This window comes from Bicyclus anynana, chromosome 27 (genome assembly GCF_947172395.1).
Source record: "Bicyclus anynana chromosome 27, ilBicAnyn1.1, whole genome shotgun sequence".
Lineage (NCBI taxonomy): Eukaryota > Metazoa > Arthropoda > Insecta > Lepidoptera > Nymphalidae > Bicyclus > Bicyclus anynana.
Genome location: NC_069109.1, coordinates 622155 through 640588, shown reverse-complemented (window position 1 = coordinate 640588; position 18434 = coordinate 622155). Strand labels below are relative to the sequence as shown.

General features: G+C 42.3%; 2 protein-coding genes across 2 annotated transcripts in view; one reads left to right on the top strand and one right to left on the bottom strand.

Annotated features, from left to right (window-relative positions):
- Positions 1-18434, top strand: part of LOC112048777 (igLON family member 5) — a 152989-nt gene that overhangs the window by 35548 nt on the left and 99007 nt on the right. The gene's annotated exons all lie outside the window — the stretch shown is intronic.
- LOC128199654 (cAMP-dependent protein kinase catalytic subunit-like) lies at positions 15806-18060 on the bottom strand. The gene is made up of 3 exons (XM_052890033.1): positions 17987-18060; positions 17386-17466; positions 15806-16059 (listed from the first exon to the last, which is right to left on the bottom strand). Exons 1-3 carry the CDS (start codon positions 18021-18023, stop codon positions 15806-15808), a joined length of 372 nt encoding a protein of 123 aa, XP_052745993.1. The 5' UTR covers positions 18024-18060.

Genomic DNA, 18434 nt, shown 5'->3' with positions numbered 1-18434 from the left:
AATTTAATGTAAACATTTTTTGAAACTGAAATGTTTTGTAAATATTCAAAATGTTTTGAAGTTATTTTAAGTAGAACGAATTCTTATCCTATTGGAATTTTTAACTTTTATATTCTATAAAATATATTTTATAGACAACTAGGGTGGGGATCGAACCCTGGCCTCTCCGGTGATGACCGACCGCTATACGTTTAGCTATATATTTCTTTATTCTTTTACAAGTTGGCCTTAACTACAAATTCACCTGATGGTAAGTGATGATGCAATCTAAGATGGAAGCGGGCTAAATTATTAGGAGGATGAAAATCCACACCCCTTTCGGTTTTTACACGACATCGTACCGGAACGCTAAATCGCTTGGCGGTACGCCTATCCGGTAGTCTAACTAGCCACAACCGAAGTCTCTATACAAATATTACAAAGAGGTAAAGTTTGTGGCATTGTAGGAGGTAATCTCTGGATGTAAGTACTGAACCGATTTTGAATGTTCTTTTACCACCAGAAAGTCACATTATTTGTGAGCCGCACGGGAACGGAAACTACTCTACTTTGTCGGCCTCCGTGGCGCAGTGGTGTGCGCACTGGATTTACGAGACGGAAGTCCAGGGTTCTATCCCCAGCTGGGCCGATTGAGGTTTTCTTAATTGGTCCAGGTCTGGCTGATGGGAGGCTGCAGCCGTGGCTAATTACCACCCTACCAACAAAGACATACCGCCAAGCGATTTAGCGTTCCGGTACGATGTCGTGTAGAAACCGAAAGGGGTGTGGATTTCATCCTTCTCCTTACATATTAGATTGCGTCATCACTTACCATCAGGTGAGATCGTAGTCAAGGCACAGAAAATATGTGGTCAAGGGCTAACTTGTAAAGAATAAAAAAAATACTACGCGGCTGAAACCGTGGGCTAGTCTATTAATAACTGTTAAGAATTATTCGGGAACTAATTCTAGTTGACGATACTTTGATTAATGTACATATAAATATAGCTTAGAATAGATTTACTGTTAAGTAGGTATTATAGTTATAAGTGCAATTATTGTATATGTTAAATATAAATACAGACGCAGACTATCTGATTGTATTAAGCATTGATTATCTTTACTTTTACCATGTATTTGTTTAACCATTGTATACTATATTGCTATACTACTTTAATAATATCTATCTCGTTCTAATGTATATTTACTTTACTATTCTAACAGTATTGCCATTTCACTCTTTATTATATCACTATCTCATTTGTACATGTAACTCTGTCTCCTTTGTATTTTACTATTACTGCAATAAAGATAAGGGAATGCGGACGCTTCTAATCCTATATAATTCAGCACCCCAATAACAATTCACACAGGGATAGTTACTTGCACTACGCGCGCGAATGCACTAACTAACCTACTAGTTCTACACATCTGCGTCTACGCACGGACCGATCGTGCACGTCATCGCATGTCCGGCGAGTTTTGTTTATAAAACTCGGCCCGACATCGCCCGCAGGCAAAGTCCGAACGGACTGAGCCTGCGGCGGCGACACCCGCGCCGCGAAGCCGCGTCTCACCGAAAACCCGGCCTGGATTCGCACGATCCAGGCTGCGAACGGTCGCGTAAGTGCGAGTTCCCTGGCAGGTGTTAGCGCCCCGCGGCGCCGACCCGCCAACAATCATGGAACCCCCGCGCGGAACTAAAAAGCCGCCGAAAGAAACCGCCGAGCCCAAGGCAGCATCGTCCACGAAATCCAGACGTCGCTCCACATCGGGTGCATCTGGAGACCGCCTAGGACACTCCGAGGGATCGGGAGTAAGTGAGAAGGCAACATCTCAGCGGGGTAGAGAGACGGGCGCCCCCCGCACCCCCTCCTCGATACCCCGCACCTCTCCACCGCGCCTCACCCCCGCGGTCGCCCGCGCAGAGCCCATCTCGCTCGCGCAGCGCACGGGAAAAAGAGATAATGATGTATCTCAGACACCCGTCGCGCCCCCCACCTCACGTGGCCCACGGCTCGTAATGTCGCAGCGCTACCATAGTGAGAGCCGCAGCGACCCCGAACCGCACACCCCCGCAACGCGCCCTCTCTGCGAGATCCTCGCGTCATACGAGGAACCAGGTACGAGTGCAGCGCAGACCCACCATCCTGCATCAACACACGGCATGGTGGGTACACAAGGAAAACTTGGGACCGAGCTACGTACGCCCGCCGCCCGACCGATGCTAAGCGACGCCCCTTCGTCGCAAGCGTTGGTCGCCGCGAGCAGTGGCGCAGTTCGGGCCTCTTCAGGGAGCAAGCCTGCAGCTCCCACACCTACCCAGTCTCCGAAAGCCATCTTAGAGTCCGACCAAATCTTAATGTACCGTCTGGTCAAGGCGGGCCTCGGGTCGGCCCAATTTAGGAGAGCCATGGCCATGGACCTCCACGACCGCCAACAGGACCTCGACAACCAGGGGGTAGAGACCCCCACGGACGAAGAAATGGCGGAGGTTTGCCAACAAGCGGCGACCGCCCCCATCCCAGCTAGTCAACCTCCGACCTTAAAACGCCAGAGGACCGAGACAGAGCTGAACCCAGAACCGAAGCAGCCCAAGACCACCGCGGCAGGAGCGCTACCACAGCGCGACCCTCGCCTTAGAGGCCAACAGGCCCACAGAGTCGCCTCCACCGACCAGATGGACACTACAATGTCCGCAGAACGCCCACAGGCCGCGCAGACCTCTCAGCCCGGAGCTGCTACGAGCTTTGCAGATGCTGCGCGCTCTACACGCTCTACACGCTCCACGCAAGGTAACTCCGGACCACAGCCAACCACATCGGCCAGCGACGGCGCCACACAAGCCCCGCCCCAACAACCTACAACGAAGCGGCCTCGCTACCCGCCGCTCGTGGTAGAGTCCTTCCCCAACTGGGCGCACCACTTCAGGGTGCTCAAGGGGAAGTTAAACAGAGCACCCAACGCCCGCCCATTCGGGAAGGGCATCAAATTCTCGCCCTCGGACGAAGATGAGTACCGCGTCATACAGCGCTACCTGGTAGAGCTGGAGAAAACTGAGACGCTATCTTGGTTTTCATACTCGCTGCCACAAGACAGAAGCCTCAAGGTGGCGATCAGAGGCGTACCGGTCAACACCGAAGAGGTAGAGCTCGAAGATGAACTGCGCTCACTGGGATTCCAGCCGGAACTGGTTCGACGCATCAGGGCCCGCAAAGGCCGGCCCGGCTGCATCTTCTTCGCCATAATAAAGCGCACCCCGGACTTCCACAAGATCTACGAGATCAACGAGCTGCTCTACATGCCTGGTATTCGGATAGACGCATGGCGCGGGAAGAAGGGGCCCGCCCAATGTCACCGCTGCCAGCAGTTTAGACACAGCTCGCATAATTGCCACCGTAAGCAGGCCTGCGTACGCTGCGGTGGCGAGCATAGAGCTCACGAATGCCCTCGCCCACTGGACCAACCTGCCTCTTGCGTAAATTGCAGCGGCCCCCACCCAGCCAACCATATCTCCTGCCCGGCATTCAAAAGGGAGGCAAGAAATAAGAAGGCGGGCACGGTAGCAAGCTCTACCTTCCGCGACCCTCGCCCGGCCCGCTCGCAAACAAGGGCGGAAGAAGATAGCGCGCCTTCCGCTCCGGGAGGCTCCAATATAAGAACTCCGGCGAACGAACCTACGCCTCGCGGCGCCTCGGTTCCGAAACCAAAAAAGAAGAAAAACAAGAAAAAGAAGAAGAAGACCGGTACTCTTCCGGAAGACAAAACAGAGACCACAGCTGAACCTAAACCAGCTAGAGGAGCCTCTGAAAGAAGACCACCTCGCCCGACGACGTCGGAAAAGCCCGGCTCTACAATTAACATAGAGACGGTGATGCAAGTCTTCTTCGACGTCTTGCAAGCCATAAAAAACGGAGAAGACCCCGCCGCAGCGGTCCTCGGAGGTTTGAGTAGCATAGCCCGCCTCAATGGATAGCAAACCTCTGAGGTTCGTATTCTGGAATGCCGAAAGCATCAAACCAAAAAGAGTGCTCACAGAAGCAATGTTAAAAGAACAAGACGTGGACATCGCCCTGATAAATGAGACTCTTTTAAAACCTAGCATCTCAATCAAATTCCCGGGTTACTACGTTTACCGGCAGGACGACCCAAACGCCAACGTACTAGCGAAGAGAGGACTCATGATTCTGGTACGACGAAGAATCGTCCACCAGATCCTACCAGAGCGCCGATTCCAAACCATAGAGGCACTCGGGGTCGAATTGCTCATAGCAAACCACCCACTCCAGCTATACGCGCTCTACCGCCCACATACTTCACCGCTGGATACAAGGGAAGTCCGCAGCCTGCTGGACTCCCCCCATCCGGTGGTACTAGCGGGCGACTGGAACGCCAAGAACCCAGCATGGAACTCCTCCAAAACATGCCCCAACGGAAGAGCCCTCTTCCACGACGCTGACCGCCACGGATATGACGTCACGGGACCGGAAGTACCCACGCACTACCCGCACAATGACGCTCACTTGCCCGACGTCATCGACATCGTCGTGTCGAGAGGGCTCCCAACCAGACCAATCCTGACGGTGCTGGATGACTCTATGGGGTCGGACCACCTACCAGTCCTGATGGCTATCCCACATGGCCAACAACAAATACCCAAACCCCGGCCAAGGCGAATAGTAGACTGGGACAAATTCGAAACTAAAATTAATGATACCATCCCATCCAGGAATGCCTCTACTCCGGAGGAAATAGAGTCTCTCACCGAGGATATCACGTCGTCCATGCGAGAGGCTCTAAAAGAAGCGACGATAGAGAAGGAAAACCACGGCGCGAAACCAACACTCCCACTCCGAGCCAAACAGCTTTTAGAGGAAAAACGGAAGCTTAGGAGAAAGTGGCAATTCACGCGATGCCCAAGAATGAAGCTGGAAATAAACCAACTGTCTGAAGAAATCCACAACTTCCTCTACAACAAAGCAGCCGAAAAATGGGAGGACAACATAGAGAAAGCGAGCGATGACTCTATGTCGCTACACAAACTATGCAGGAACCTGACCAAAACGCAAGAACCCAAACGGCCTCTGCTGCACGAGGACGGAACCCTCCGTTATCGTGCGGCGGACCGGGCGGGCATATTAGCGAGGTCCCTGGAAAAACAGTTCTCCCCCAACGAGAACCTAAATCAGGACCATACCAGAATGGTGACTCTACATAACCAGAGAAATCATTCTGGTACCGTCGACCCAGAGGAGGACCAAATCTATTTTACCCCCGGACAAACCAGAGCGACCATCAAGACTCTACAAGCAAAGAAAGCCCCAGGTGCAGATGAAGTAACAAATGCAGCGCTACGCCACCTACCAAAAAAGGCAATCGTCGCACTAACCAGGCTCTTCAACTGCATACTGCGCACGGCCCACTTCCCTAATAGTTGGAAGTTAGGCCACATAATAATGCTGCCGAAGCAGGGGAAAAACCCGCAAAAGCCGGAGAGCTACAGACCTATTACTCTCCTATCAGCCACCTCAAAACTATTCGAGAGACTTCTAATTAAAAAGCTAGAACCCCACTTCAATGCCCGCCCAGAACAGTTTGGCTTCAGAAGCGAGCACAGCACCACACTCCAATTAAGTAGAGTGCTCCACTTAATGGCCAGTTCCGCCAATAAGAAAGAGAAGACGCTAGCGGTTTACATCGATATGGAGAAGGCCTTCGATAGAGTCTGGCACGAAGGCCTTCTCTACAAAATATCGGAAAATACCACCTTTCCACAGAGCGCACAAAGGGTAATACGCTCTTTTCTAGAAAACAGACGCTATCAGGTGAGGGTAGAGTCGGAGCTGTCCGAGGAACACACAATAAAAGCGGGTGTACCACAGGGGAGCTGCCTCTCTCCAACACTGTACGCCATATACACCGATGACATACCGATGACCCCTGGAGTACACCTGGCATTATACGCCGATGATGCCGCTTTTATATCGACGTCAATAAAATTATATAGAGCCCAGCAAAAAATGCAAAACCAGCTCGATGCTCTACCTGCTTGGACACAAAAGTGGAGACTGTCGATCAACGTGAAGAAAACCCAGGCCATGGTGATGGGAAGGTTCGCACTACCGCCTGAACTGAAGCTCTTCGAACAAACCATCCCATGGTCTCACACGGCGAAATACTTGGGTGTCACGATCGACAGAAACCTCACCATGAGGCACCACATTAAGAAAACCGCAAACAAGGCAAGAATAGCCATTCACCTGCTCCACCCGGTGTTTGCATCGCGGCTACCGCTCAAGACTAAGATCGGGGTGTACAAAACGTACGTACGCCCCATCCTTACTTACGCAACACCGGCGTGGTACTCCCTAGCAGGTGAAAGCAACAGAAAAACCCTAAGAGCCCAACAGTCGAAGGCATTAAGACAAATAACGCAAGCCCCTCGATTCGTGAGAAACCGCACAATCGAGCGAGACCTCCGAATAGAGACGCTAGATGAAGTCATCAAAGACCAGGCAATCAGAGCTTATGCCCGAACTGATACGGCGCTACATCCCCACATTAGGGATATAGCGCCGTGGCATGCCCGCCCCCCTGACAGGTTGGCTCTACCAAGAGACATCCTGTTAGGGAACAAATAAGAGGAAGGAACCAACAAACGGCTTCAATCCGAAAGGCCTTTAAAGGACACCATAAAAAGAAGGAAGGAAGAATATAACAAGTAAGAAGAAGAAAAAATAACACCTCCACCGGAGGTTCACCCAAGGACCGTAGTGTGTTAACACTACGCGTAGAGTGACCACACGCAGGGGGCGGAAGCCCCGGTCGTGTCTCCCCCCGGGCCCTTGCGGGCCCGAGAGAAGAAAGTACACGCAATTCACACACTTCACTCCCGAAGCCTGAAGCGATCACATCTCTACATAAAAGTATTACGTGTTTTATTTATACGCGTTTCCCTGTGGTTTGGACTCTCCAAAATCCTCCACAGTGCATGGTCCTTCGTACCGGATTCACCGAGCCGGCAAACATCATTGAAGATAAGCTCAGGCAAGAGAGCGTCTCCGTGGAAGAACTGAAGAGGAATCAACCTATCGCCGCAGAACAGGGTTCCGCGGGCTTGGAAGATCGTTCAGTTGGACCACGGAACTGAAGTGACGTCATCGAAGTCTGCCTAGACCGAAGAAAAGGCATCGACCCTTCGCTGCGGGAGCATTGAGGCGAAGCTCAGTAGTAGCTGCCGAAGACCGCGAGGCTTGTGGGGAAGATCGTTTCATCGAGCTACAGACCAACTGAAGATCTACGACGCATCCACAAAAAGGAATCCACCTTCGCTGCGGGTGCATTGAGGCGAAGCTCAGTAAGTACCTGCCAAAGACCGCGAGGCTGTGGGGAAGATCGTTTCGTCGCGCTGTCAGAAGACCTTCAAAGGAGTCACACCTTCAACAAAACGAAGAGGAATCCACCTTCGCTGCGGGTGCATTGAGGCGAAGCTCCGAGTAGCTGCTGAAGACCGCGAGGCTGTTGGGAAGATCGCTTCGTCGCGTTGGAGAAGACTTCAAGGGTGTCATCTTCAACAAACCGAAGAGGAATCCACCTTCGCTGCGGGTGCATTGAGGCGAAGCTCGGAGTAGCTGCTGAAGACCGCGAGGCTGTTGGGAAGATCGCTTCGTCGCGTTGGAGAAGACTCTAAGCGGTTTACCGCGCCTCATCTGTTCACCACCTAACGGTGTCAAACGGTGAACAGTGAGTTAACGCCTAACGGCGGGAGCAGTATACCAGACGATACTGCCAGCTTGCCTTAACCGGCAGCTGTAACAGTCTGATCGCGCCAATACGGTTCACGTGAGATAGGGGTCCTCTTAGTAGGCACAGCCGAGGGTGTCGGGCGTTCCTCCCGATACCTGAGCACTCTAACCCTCACGTGTTACCCTCTGTCGGGCGATTCCCACCTCACCTTACCCATTACTCCATCCTTGGGAGAGTGTGTCTTTCGAGACCCTCAAACAGGACTGCTAGGGCTGATAGGGCAGTTAGGGTATTAGGGACGGTAGGTTTATTAGGGTATTTATTAATTTAATTTTTTCAATGTATTTATGTATTTTATTTAGGGTATTAGGTTAACTATGGTATTTATGTATTTTATTTATATATTTTTTAGGGTATTTATTTATTTTATTTAGGGTATTAGGAACGTTAGGATTATTAGGGTTTTAGGGACAGTAGGATCGGTACAGTCAATAAAACCCAAAAGACGGAGAGAGCAGGTGACTCTTAGATTTATTAACCAAATAGAAACAACGACGTACGCAAGACTATGGATAGTTTAATAACCAATGAACTACTACTACAGCTATTAAACTACCTACACGTAGAACGAGTATCAGATGATGACCCCTGCATAAATAACAATCGGACACAAGCTATAGACGACAAACCCCGCATGGATCAACGGACACGAGAATGTAAAAATAAAGAAAGACAAAAAGCCATTTTAAAAGCACATTTAGAAATACTACAAGCACAGTTAGAACGGGCCAATGCAGACTATGAAATAGAAAAAATGAAAAAAGAGCTTAGTCAACTTACAGAAGAAAATAGTTTTAGTAAAAAAGAAGAAATTACTAATAACAATACAGATAACCTCCAAGATTTAACACAAATAATTGTAAATGAAAATAAAGACATTGACCACGGAAATAGCTTAGCAACAATGAATAGTAATTATCAGTCAGTGCCAAGCTGTGATAGTAATAGCGCTTCTATAGATAAAATAAAAATAGTTTTAGCAAACTCTACTACAGAAGAGAAAATTCCTTCGCGACAACCGGAGCAATACAAATTAGAAATAATTAAATGCAGCGAACGTTATTCAGAAATAATGAACAGCGACTCAGGCGATAGCATAATATTAACACCGACTACGTCTACAATAAATCAGCAAAGTCTTATGGACAAACAAGAAAGATACTGTGTTACAAACCGCAAAGAACTCTTAAATAAACGTGAACTGAAAAGCTACAGTAATGAAATAAACCATAGAAATGATAAGATTGTTGTAATGAGAAAAATGTATATATCACATTTTAAGTTATCACCAGTGGAGTTTTATATCAACCATTCGAATGCAAATACAATAACTTCATTGAAGAAAGAATCAATAAGTACACTTTACAGAGCTGACAATCAAAGAAATATCACAGCACTCTTGCAAAGAACCCATTGTAAGAAAAAATGTTATTTAAATATTAAAACTCAAAGCTGTATTTATCTTCTAACGAATTCAATTAATCGAATTAAAAAAGAAGAAACCGCCCTTAGCGATGTTTTGGCAAAATCGGTCACATCACAAATAAAAGAAAGCCATTATATTTCAAGCTATGATAGTTATTCTGACAAAGAAGCTAAAGTAGTTATAGTCATCTCTTTAATAGACGAATATAAAAAACAAACGCTGTTACCCCAATCGGATCAATACAGCAAGACAAATAACAAACAAATTTCAGTTAAACCTAAAACTCATAACAGCATAATTCAACTACGTAGCAAGTTCAGCAATTACCGTGAACCACGTAAAATTAACCAAATTAAAATCACTACAGCGAAACTCTATTTAAAATATAACGATATACAATTTACGAATACGAAACAACTTAATTACTACTTAAAAGTCATGTCAATGAAAAACTCTGATTACTCGATGTCATTAGATTACCTAATATTAAGTTTGTACACCTGCGCAAGAGATAAGATAAAACCAATAATGATTGTTAATGAAAAGACGAGAAAACAAAGACACAAAATATCACAACCATTTGCCGAACAAATTGTTAAACCCAGTTTATTACACCCACCTGCAAATGATAAAACAAAACTTTCAAACTTATGCCGCGATAGTAATAATATCAATAAACGGCTTGTTCAAGAACGTCATTGTTTAAAATTAATGAAAATACTTAAGCCAGCCAACATTACCCCAAAAGAAATCTTAACAATAGACAAAGGCATCATAAAATATAATATTTCCGAAGTACGAGAACTTAGTTTATTGCTGTCGGCTGCAAATAAAGAAACAATGCCACTAAACAGAAACAATGATGACCACCTGTTTACTGACACAATAACATGGCCACGAAATAAAAAATGGATTACTGATTATTACCGTAAACAGAAAATAAAACTAATCAACAATGGAACTCCGAAACATGTCGTAAAATCCAAGATATTACATTTTAAAGATAAATATAACTCATCAGAGTTTAAATTAACGACCAAAACCATCGAAGATAAATGTACACAGATAATAACCTTCAAACGTGACATAGCACAAATTGTAAGACCTAGACAATGCTTTACCGGTAAATATTTAATTAAAAACCTAGATCTTATAAAACTGAAACTTATTGGAAATATACCAATAAATATTTTCGAAGATTACTTATTGAAACCATGCAGAATTATAAATAATGTTATACGTATCATAATATCGCAGTATTCAAGGCAATTCACTCAATTTCAAGACGAGGGGGAGCTCTACAATGACCTGTATCGTATTATAAATATATACCAAACATATAGGAAACCTAGACTGAAGAAGGCTTAGTCTCGGTAATAACCAATCCAAGGCTGAACATTAGAATTTAAATTAAATTAAAGTTATTTCGAAGTCACAACTAAATTAAAATAATTAAACATTACAAAAACAAATTATGGTATTTATTATTAAGAGTTGCTCTTAGTTTATGTAGTTTGTTCTTCATTAAAATCTTTGTCTGTGTTAGTCATGAAGTACCATGAAGTACCATGTAAAAGCATGCGAAGTATAATCAATCTATTTTTAATTACTTAATTTGATTTATTAATATAAACGTTAAAGCTTTCTGAAAATAACAAACAAGCAAATCACAAGGAATGATTAATATGTTTAGATTCACTTATAAGCACGATATTTTGTATTATAATATAAGTTGAAAGGAAATGATCTTATTATTTCAATACTATGATTATATTACCTAACATTAACTACATATTTTAGTTTACTTACAAAATATAGAAAATTCTTGAACCAAAACTGAACACTAGATAATTGTAACCTGAGAAATATTTTCATCCTGAATATTGTAACTACGTTGTATTAAATAAGACCTTACAGATCTTGAATTTAGCCTGTATCGTCAACCCCTACTTTTAGTGCTGCAGAATACATCTTGACAGATCTTATCTTCGCACGAGGGGGAGACTGTTAAGAATTATTCGGGAACTAATTCTAGTTGACGATACTTTGATTAATGTACATATAAATATAGCTTAGAATAGATTTACTGTTAAGTAGGTATTATAGTTATAAGTGCAATTATTGTATATGTTAAATATAAATACAGACGCAGACTATCTGATTGTATTAAGCATTGATTATCTTTACTTTTACCATGTATTTGTTTAACCATTGTATACTATATTGCTATACTACTTTAATAATATCTATCTCGTTCTAATGTATATTTACTTTACTATTCTAACAGTATTGCCATTTCACTCTTTATTATATCACTATCTCATTTGTACATGTAACTCTGTCTCCTTTGTATTTTACTATTACTGCAATAAAGATAAGGGAATGCGGACGCTTCTAATCCTATATAATTCAGCACCCCAATAACAATTCACACACTTCACTCCCGAAGCCTGAAGCGATCACATCTCTACATAAAAGTATTACGTGTTTTATTTATACGCGTTTCCCTGTGGTTTGGACTCTCCAAAATCCTCCACAATAACATTGTGTGAATTACCGCCATGTGGCATGTTGAGTCAACTATTATTGTTCCGATAGTTGTTTCAGTCAATGGTCTTATAGCGAAAAGCTTCGACCAACACCTTAAGAAGCTTTCACTTAACTGTTGGATCAAGAGTCGGATACAGAAGGCAGTGATTCTTGAGACGGCGCGTATTGTGAGGAGGTTCCTCACTCTGGAGTCCTGACCACCGGTTGGGCACTCCAATGTCCCGAAGCGGGAGGGTTGAATTTTTTTTCTAAATTTTTAATAGTGTTTTGTATTATATTATAAACTAGCGGACGCGGTCATTACAGTAGCATCGCTGTAAAATGGAGTAACTTCTCCCGTTTGCCCAACGTTTCCCTTCACTGCTCTGCTCCTATTGATCGTAGCGTGATGAAAAGTATACTATAACCTGCCCAGGAGTATGAAGTATAATTGTACCAAGTTTCGTTAAATCCGTCGAGTAGTTTTTGTTTCTATAACGAACATACAGACAGACAAAAAATTTACTGATTGGTATGATAGTTATTTAGGAAATATATTTCATGTACAGAATTGACCTTTCTACAGATTTATTATAAGTATAGAAAAATAAAATTGTTAAAAAATAAAAAAATTGAGAGAAAATACATTGTGTGAACAGTCCCTGACAAGATAAACGTTCCCAAAATCCAATCAAAAAGCAGAAATTTATTTTTCCCATTTTTCCAATTTTCCCCATGTTGTAACATCAATTATTCAAATCGTACAATTAAATAACTTCGTCGCTCCATTTTTTGTTTCAACCCCTGATTTTCCCTCCAAAATTCACTGGATTCCGATGTCAGTCAAAACTTTGGACATCGGTCGAAAAACTTGTAGATTGGAATTTCATAAAAATTGATATAGCGACGCCCTCCGTGGCGCAGTGGTATGCGCGGTGGGTTTACAAAACGGAGGTCCTGGGTTTGATCTCCGACTGCACCGATTGAGGTTTTCTTAATTGGTCTGGCTGGTGGGAGGCTTCGGCCGTGGCTAGTTGCTACCGACAAAGAAGTATCGCCAATCGATTTAGAGTTACGATACGATGTCGTGTACAAAACCGAAAGGGGTGTGGATTTTCATCCTCCTAACAAGTTAGCCCGCTTCCATCTTAGATTGCATCATCACTTACCATCAGGTGAGATTGTAGTCAAGGGCTAACTTGTAAAGAATAAAATGTTTTAGCAGGCAGTGCAGTGGATATGTCTGCCTTTGATTCGGAGGGCATGGGTTCGAATCCGGTCCGGGGCATGCACCTTCAACTTTTCAGTTGTGTGCATTTTAAGAAATTAAATATCACGTGTCTCAAACGGTGAAGGAAAACATCGTGAGGAAACCTGCATACCAGAGAATTATCTTAATTCTCTGCGTGTGTGAAGTCTGCCAATCCGCATTGGGCCAGCGTGGTGGACTATTGGCCTAACCCCTCTCGTTTCGAGAGGAGACTCGAGCACAGCAGTGAGCCGAATATAGGTTGACCTGTCGATAGCAAATGTCATTCCCATACATTTTTCTAGTTTTCGAAGCGTTTGCGATCGTAGAAAGAGAATCGACGTGGCACTTAGCTACAGCTGATGCTTAAACAAATTCAAAAATTCAAAATTCAAAATTCATTTATTTTAAATAGCTTAGTTTACAAGCACTTTTAAAAGGTCAAAATTATATCATAATTTAATTTAATACCAATGGTGGTAATAATAGTCGAAAACTAAAAATTAAGGTTACGAGGGTTCCAAACGCGCCTTGGTCCGAGAAGAGCCCACAACAAACTCAGCCAAGGTGTATTTTTTTTTTGTTTACCACCATTTTACAAACTTATTTAAAACTAAGCACACAGTCGTATATACAGTTTAACACCAAGCTTTATTATCATTTATATATAAAAATGAATTGCTGTTCGTTAGTCTCGCTGAAACTCAAGAACGGCTTAACGGATTTATCTTATCTTGGTCTTGAAATGTTCGTGGAGGTATAGGGAAGGTTTAAAAGGTGAGAAAAAATCAAATAATTTCCGGGAAAACCCTAAAAACTGGCCTTTTCTATTTCTCATACAAACGTTTAAGAGTCAAGCGGTAGGGGTAGGGTAGGGGTAGAGGTATAGAAGGGTAGAGTAGGGATAGAGAATAAGTGCACTTATGTCAAAACCGACGCTTGACCGGGTCCGCTAGATATATCATTAACAATATATCGTAGACAAACGTAGTCTAAGAACAAGTTCTAAGCTTTACATGTCAAGGATGGCAGATACACAAAGTAACACTATCAATCATCACCGAATCTATCACTTAACTTACAACTACAGGTCTACCCTCTAATTACACTTGATCAAGTATAGCGCTGATACTATCAGATGTAAACCAGGATTAAACTAGCGTACGGCAGTAAGGCAGCCAAGAGTGAGCCAAGAGATCACGGGCTGGTAACCGCTAGTAGCAAGGTTAAAGGATCCTTTTACAGTATACTAATATTCCCTTTCTCCACTCGTGTTTCCTACCTAAGTAACTAACAATGCAATGGCCTTCTATTAACTCACCCATTAGCTTCTATATCACTATTTTCACACTGCACCATTACTATTTAACAAATGGAAGACGAGTATCCATTCCAAGAACTTGATTACACTGAGCTACTCAACCAGCAGGCTACAGTGGGGGCAAGGTGCCCCACTCTGTTATGCGTACCGGTCCGCCATATTGGACGCAACGCTATTGGACGAGAGTCACGTGATCAATCTTTCACAGTCTTATTTATTTAAACAGTAAATAATTAAACCCCAATTACATGAAACCTGATTCTAATATTATCACAATAATGGGGATGATGACTAGGTTTGAATATATTGATTTTTATGATACTTTCGTGTAAATTAGGTCAATGTTAACTAATTTATACATAAAAAGCAAATATTGTCTGGATATTTGTAAAATAAATAAGATTATAAAATTTCACAATCTATTAAATTTTTTTTATCGTAATTACATGAAAATTCATACAGTTTTAGCTTCCTTACATTAAATGTGACATTTTTCAATATTTTAACTATAAACATAAACGCACAAATAACAAAGATATTAGTAATTTTGTTTGAACGCCCATACAAACCTAACGATCAGCGAGCCAACGACGTCACTAAATCGTGCCATTTTGTATGGAGCGTTTTTCAGGGATCCGCGGCAGCGCCGCAAATCTGACCCTTTAAATCCCTGTAGCTCCGAAAGTAATGATCGCAGATACCCTGTTACTTTTACAAAATTGCTTTGCTATTAGTATACTCATATTGTGTATACAATTTAAAAAAACTGTCATCATCCCTATTAACGTAGATTTAGCTAACCGATCAAATAACTCACTCGGCGATAAATATAATAAGACTTTCCTAAAAGCTTGATTTAATAAATAAATTTAATATAAGAAAATATAATCTCTCCCTTCTCCGAAGACTGTTTGCAGATCAATTATTCAAAATGTTCGCGGATTAAAAAACTTCTTCAGATAAGTAATAGCTTTGTTTTTAACTCAATAAAGGCGGAGATTTTCGAAAGTTCGCGAAGTTGGCGAGTTTTAAGCTTGTAAGCGAAAGGTCGTAGGTTCGAAGCCGTTTAACTGATAATTTATTGTTTACTGCTTTTTTTTTATGTATGTCCAGCGATATTTCCGTCATTAGTGGACCGATTTTGAAAATTCTTTTTTGTTTAGAAGGGTTCTTCACGTGAGGGTCTGATGATGGCATTATGGAGATATCGAGTGGAACTTTCAAAGCTTGTAACTTTTTTTAAGAGATTAAATATCACGTGTTTCAAATAGTGAAAGAATTCGTATCGTGAGGAAACCTGCATACCAGACAATTTTCTTAATTCTCTGCGTGTGTAAAGTCTGCCAATCCGCATTGGGCCAGCGTGGTGGACTAAGGCCTAACCCCTCTCATGCTGAGAGGAGACTCGAGCAGCAGTGAGCCGAATATGGGTTGATAATGATGATGAAGATGATGATGAATGAATGATGAAATAAAAACATGTTTTTAAAAATGTCTATAATTTTTCCACATTCAACAAATTGCCCGCCATATCGGCTGGTAACTTCAATAATGATTTTAGGAGGCCATCAGTGTTGCCTCGCCTTGGCTGGATGCTTTGTTGTTGGGTTTGTTGTTGTTGTGCTGGTTGTTGTTGTGCTGGTTGTTGTTGGGCTGATTGTTGTTGAGCTGGTTGTTGTTGGACTTGTTGTTGTTGCAGTTGTTGTTGAGGTGGCTGCTGTATTTGTTGTACTGTTGTCAATGACGGTCCTGTGAAAAATTTCGTATTGTTTTAGCTTTATTTATACATTCAATTTGTAAACTAACTTTCAGAACCTTTAGTTAATAATTCTGTTCTTTAATAACAAATGTTAACTTTTTTTTACAATAAAATTTAATAAATGAATAAATATACATTATAACACGAATTTTACCAACGAGCTGTTTTAAGTAATTCTTAAGTCACGTGTTTTCGTATTCACTATTGATTTAATGTTAACTGGTCAATGTTGAGATTGTAGTTAAAGGTGTTATCTAGTTCCGGTGCCTATTGACAGCCCTTCGTGGATATCATAGACTAGGTAGATGACATTGTGATTTTTGTTAAGAATGGGCTTTACGGAATGTAAAAAATTTGTTAATGATTTGTCACATAACATTTTACAATAATATTAAAACTACGTACCTATTTAAAACTACATATTATAAAAATTAAAAAGGAAATATACTAAATTTAAATTATATCTAAAGACTCAGGCGTCGTAGAATTCGTCCGAATCGATGTTCATAGGTAAAGTGCCCAGAAGGCTGGCAGTATTGCCACGTTGTATGGCAATACTGATTCTCTGGCCTAAATATAGGCCAGCCTTCTGGTCACGGGAGGTGTCAATTAAACGCTTTGCAATTTCTTTGAAAAGATAGCAAGTACTCGGACCCCACGGTCCTATTGTTTCGACCGCAAACGGCTCAAATATGTAATCTTCGACGAGATTGCTATATTTGCGCCGCTTGAGGGTCTCTGCTGATGCAGCAGCAGCGCCCGCACATCCCATCGTGCCAGGAAGATGTGAAGGCGCAAGGGTGTCTACGCAAGTCGCGTCCCACACCAAAGGCCTACCCATCTTCCATGGCATCAAAGACATGCCGTCTGGTCTCTTGCCATCACGCGCCAAACCGTTAGGTTCTAAACCGGTGACAAGAGCACGACGTATGATGTCGTTCAGGCTAGCATGCCGCGGAATAGGCCAGTGCTCCTACTGCAAGATAGACCGTGGTGTCCGAGTTTATCTGTCACATAAATTTGTAGGTATTTGTGTAATATTGTTTATGTATTAGGATGTAAATTATTTTTATGTATGTGTATTACTAATACTATGGTTATTTTTGTTTTACGCCACCTGCTGATGTCCTTAAGTTTTCCTAAACCGAAGGTTGCCTGGAAGAAATCGCTACTTAGCGATAAGGCCGCCTTTTGTATGCTGATCTCTTCCTAATTTGTTTTTTATTTCACTTGTTTTTGTCTTTGTGGTGTGCAAATAAAGTATATTTATCTTATCTTATCTTTTAAATAAAACCCTATAATAACCATAAACTTACGTTGGTATGCCGCTGGCTGGTATAGTTGTTGGCAAGGCACGGTGTAGTAGTACTGCGGGCATGCCGTTGTTGTCAGCGGGTCTGCAAAACGACAGTGTTGTTGTAGGGCCGTTGTTGTTGACGGGCACAGGAAACAGTATATTCAAAAATCAATAAAACTATACTAATATTATAAAGCTGAAGAGTTTCTCAGGAACTACTGGTCCGATTTGAAAAATTCTTTCAGTGTTAGATAGCCCATTTATCGAAGAAGGCTATAGGCAATATATTATCACCATATTCCTACGGGAACGAGAACCACGCGGCGTCAGCTAGTAATTAATACGTTTCAGTTTTTAAAACAATTTTCATAAAGTAAAATACAAAACACTTAATCAATAATTTATTTATTAATTTCATTAAAAAAAATATACTTAAATTTGCACATATATTTTCTGTGCATATACACCAATATTGTATAGCGAAAGCGAAAGAAAAAAATTTTGACTTTAATTTTTATTTTCAATGTTTTTTTTAATCGTGTCTATATCTGAAACTACAAGTCGGATTGTAAAAAATCTATTTGTATACTATAGCTAATGGAAAAATAATGAATTCTTACCAAAAATCAAAAATAATAAAAACACAAAGTAAATCATTTTTTGTGGTTTCAACACCACCTTATTCTAATATCACATTGAAATAATGAGAAATAACGTTTCACTTTATATACTAAAGTGTATATAAAATATTTTTGTTTAATTATAGACTTTATTTCAATAGCGATAGAGTATATTCTCGTATAACAAATATGTGTAAATGTTTACGAAATGGTTTATTAGTTATGGCTATAAAGGCCTTAATAGCTCAACAGTAAAGGGACTCATCACCGAGGGGTGGTGGTTCGATCCCCGCCCCGTTGGACTTTTGTACCCAACACTGTATGTTCTAATGGGGGAAATTAAAATATGGCATACTAGCAGACGCCCGCGACATCTTTCGCGTGAAATTCAGTTTTTCACAAATACCTCGGAAACCATGGATTTTTCCGGGATGGAAAGTAGCCTATG

What these genes read in the sequence shown, in the direction of transcription:
- LOC128199654 (XM_052890033.1), bottom strand. Translation starts at nt 18,023, where the DNA reads ATGATTTACTTTGTGTTTTTATTATTTTTGATTTTTG. An exon ending in TTTATTATTTTTGATTTTTG is followed by an intron (nt 17,467 to 17,986) that starts GTAAGAATTCAT and finishes GTCGTTTTGCAG; the next exon opens with ACCCGCTGACAACAACGGCA. An exon ending in CCAGCCAGCGGCATACCAAC is followed by an intron (nt 16,060 to 17,385) that starts GTAAGTTTATGG and finishes AATTTTTCACAG; the next exon opens with GACCGTCATTGACAACAGTA.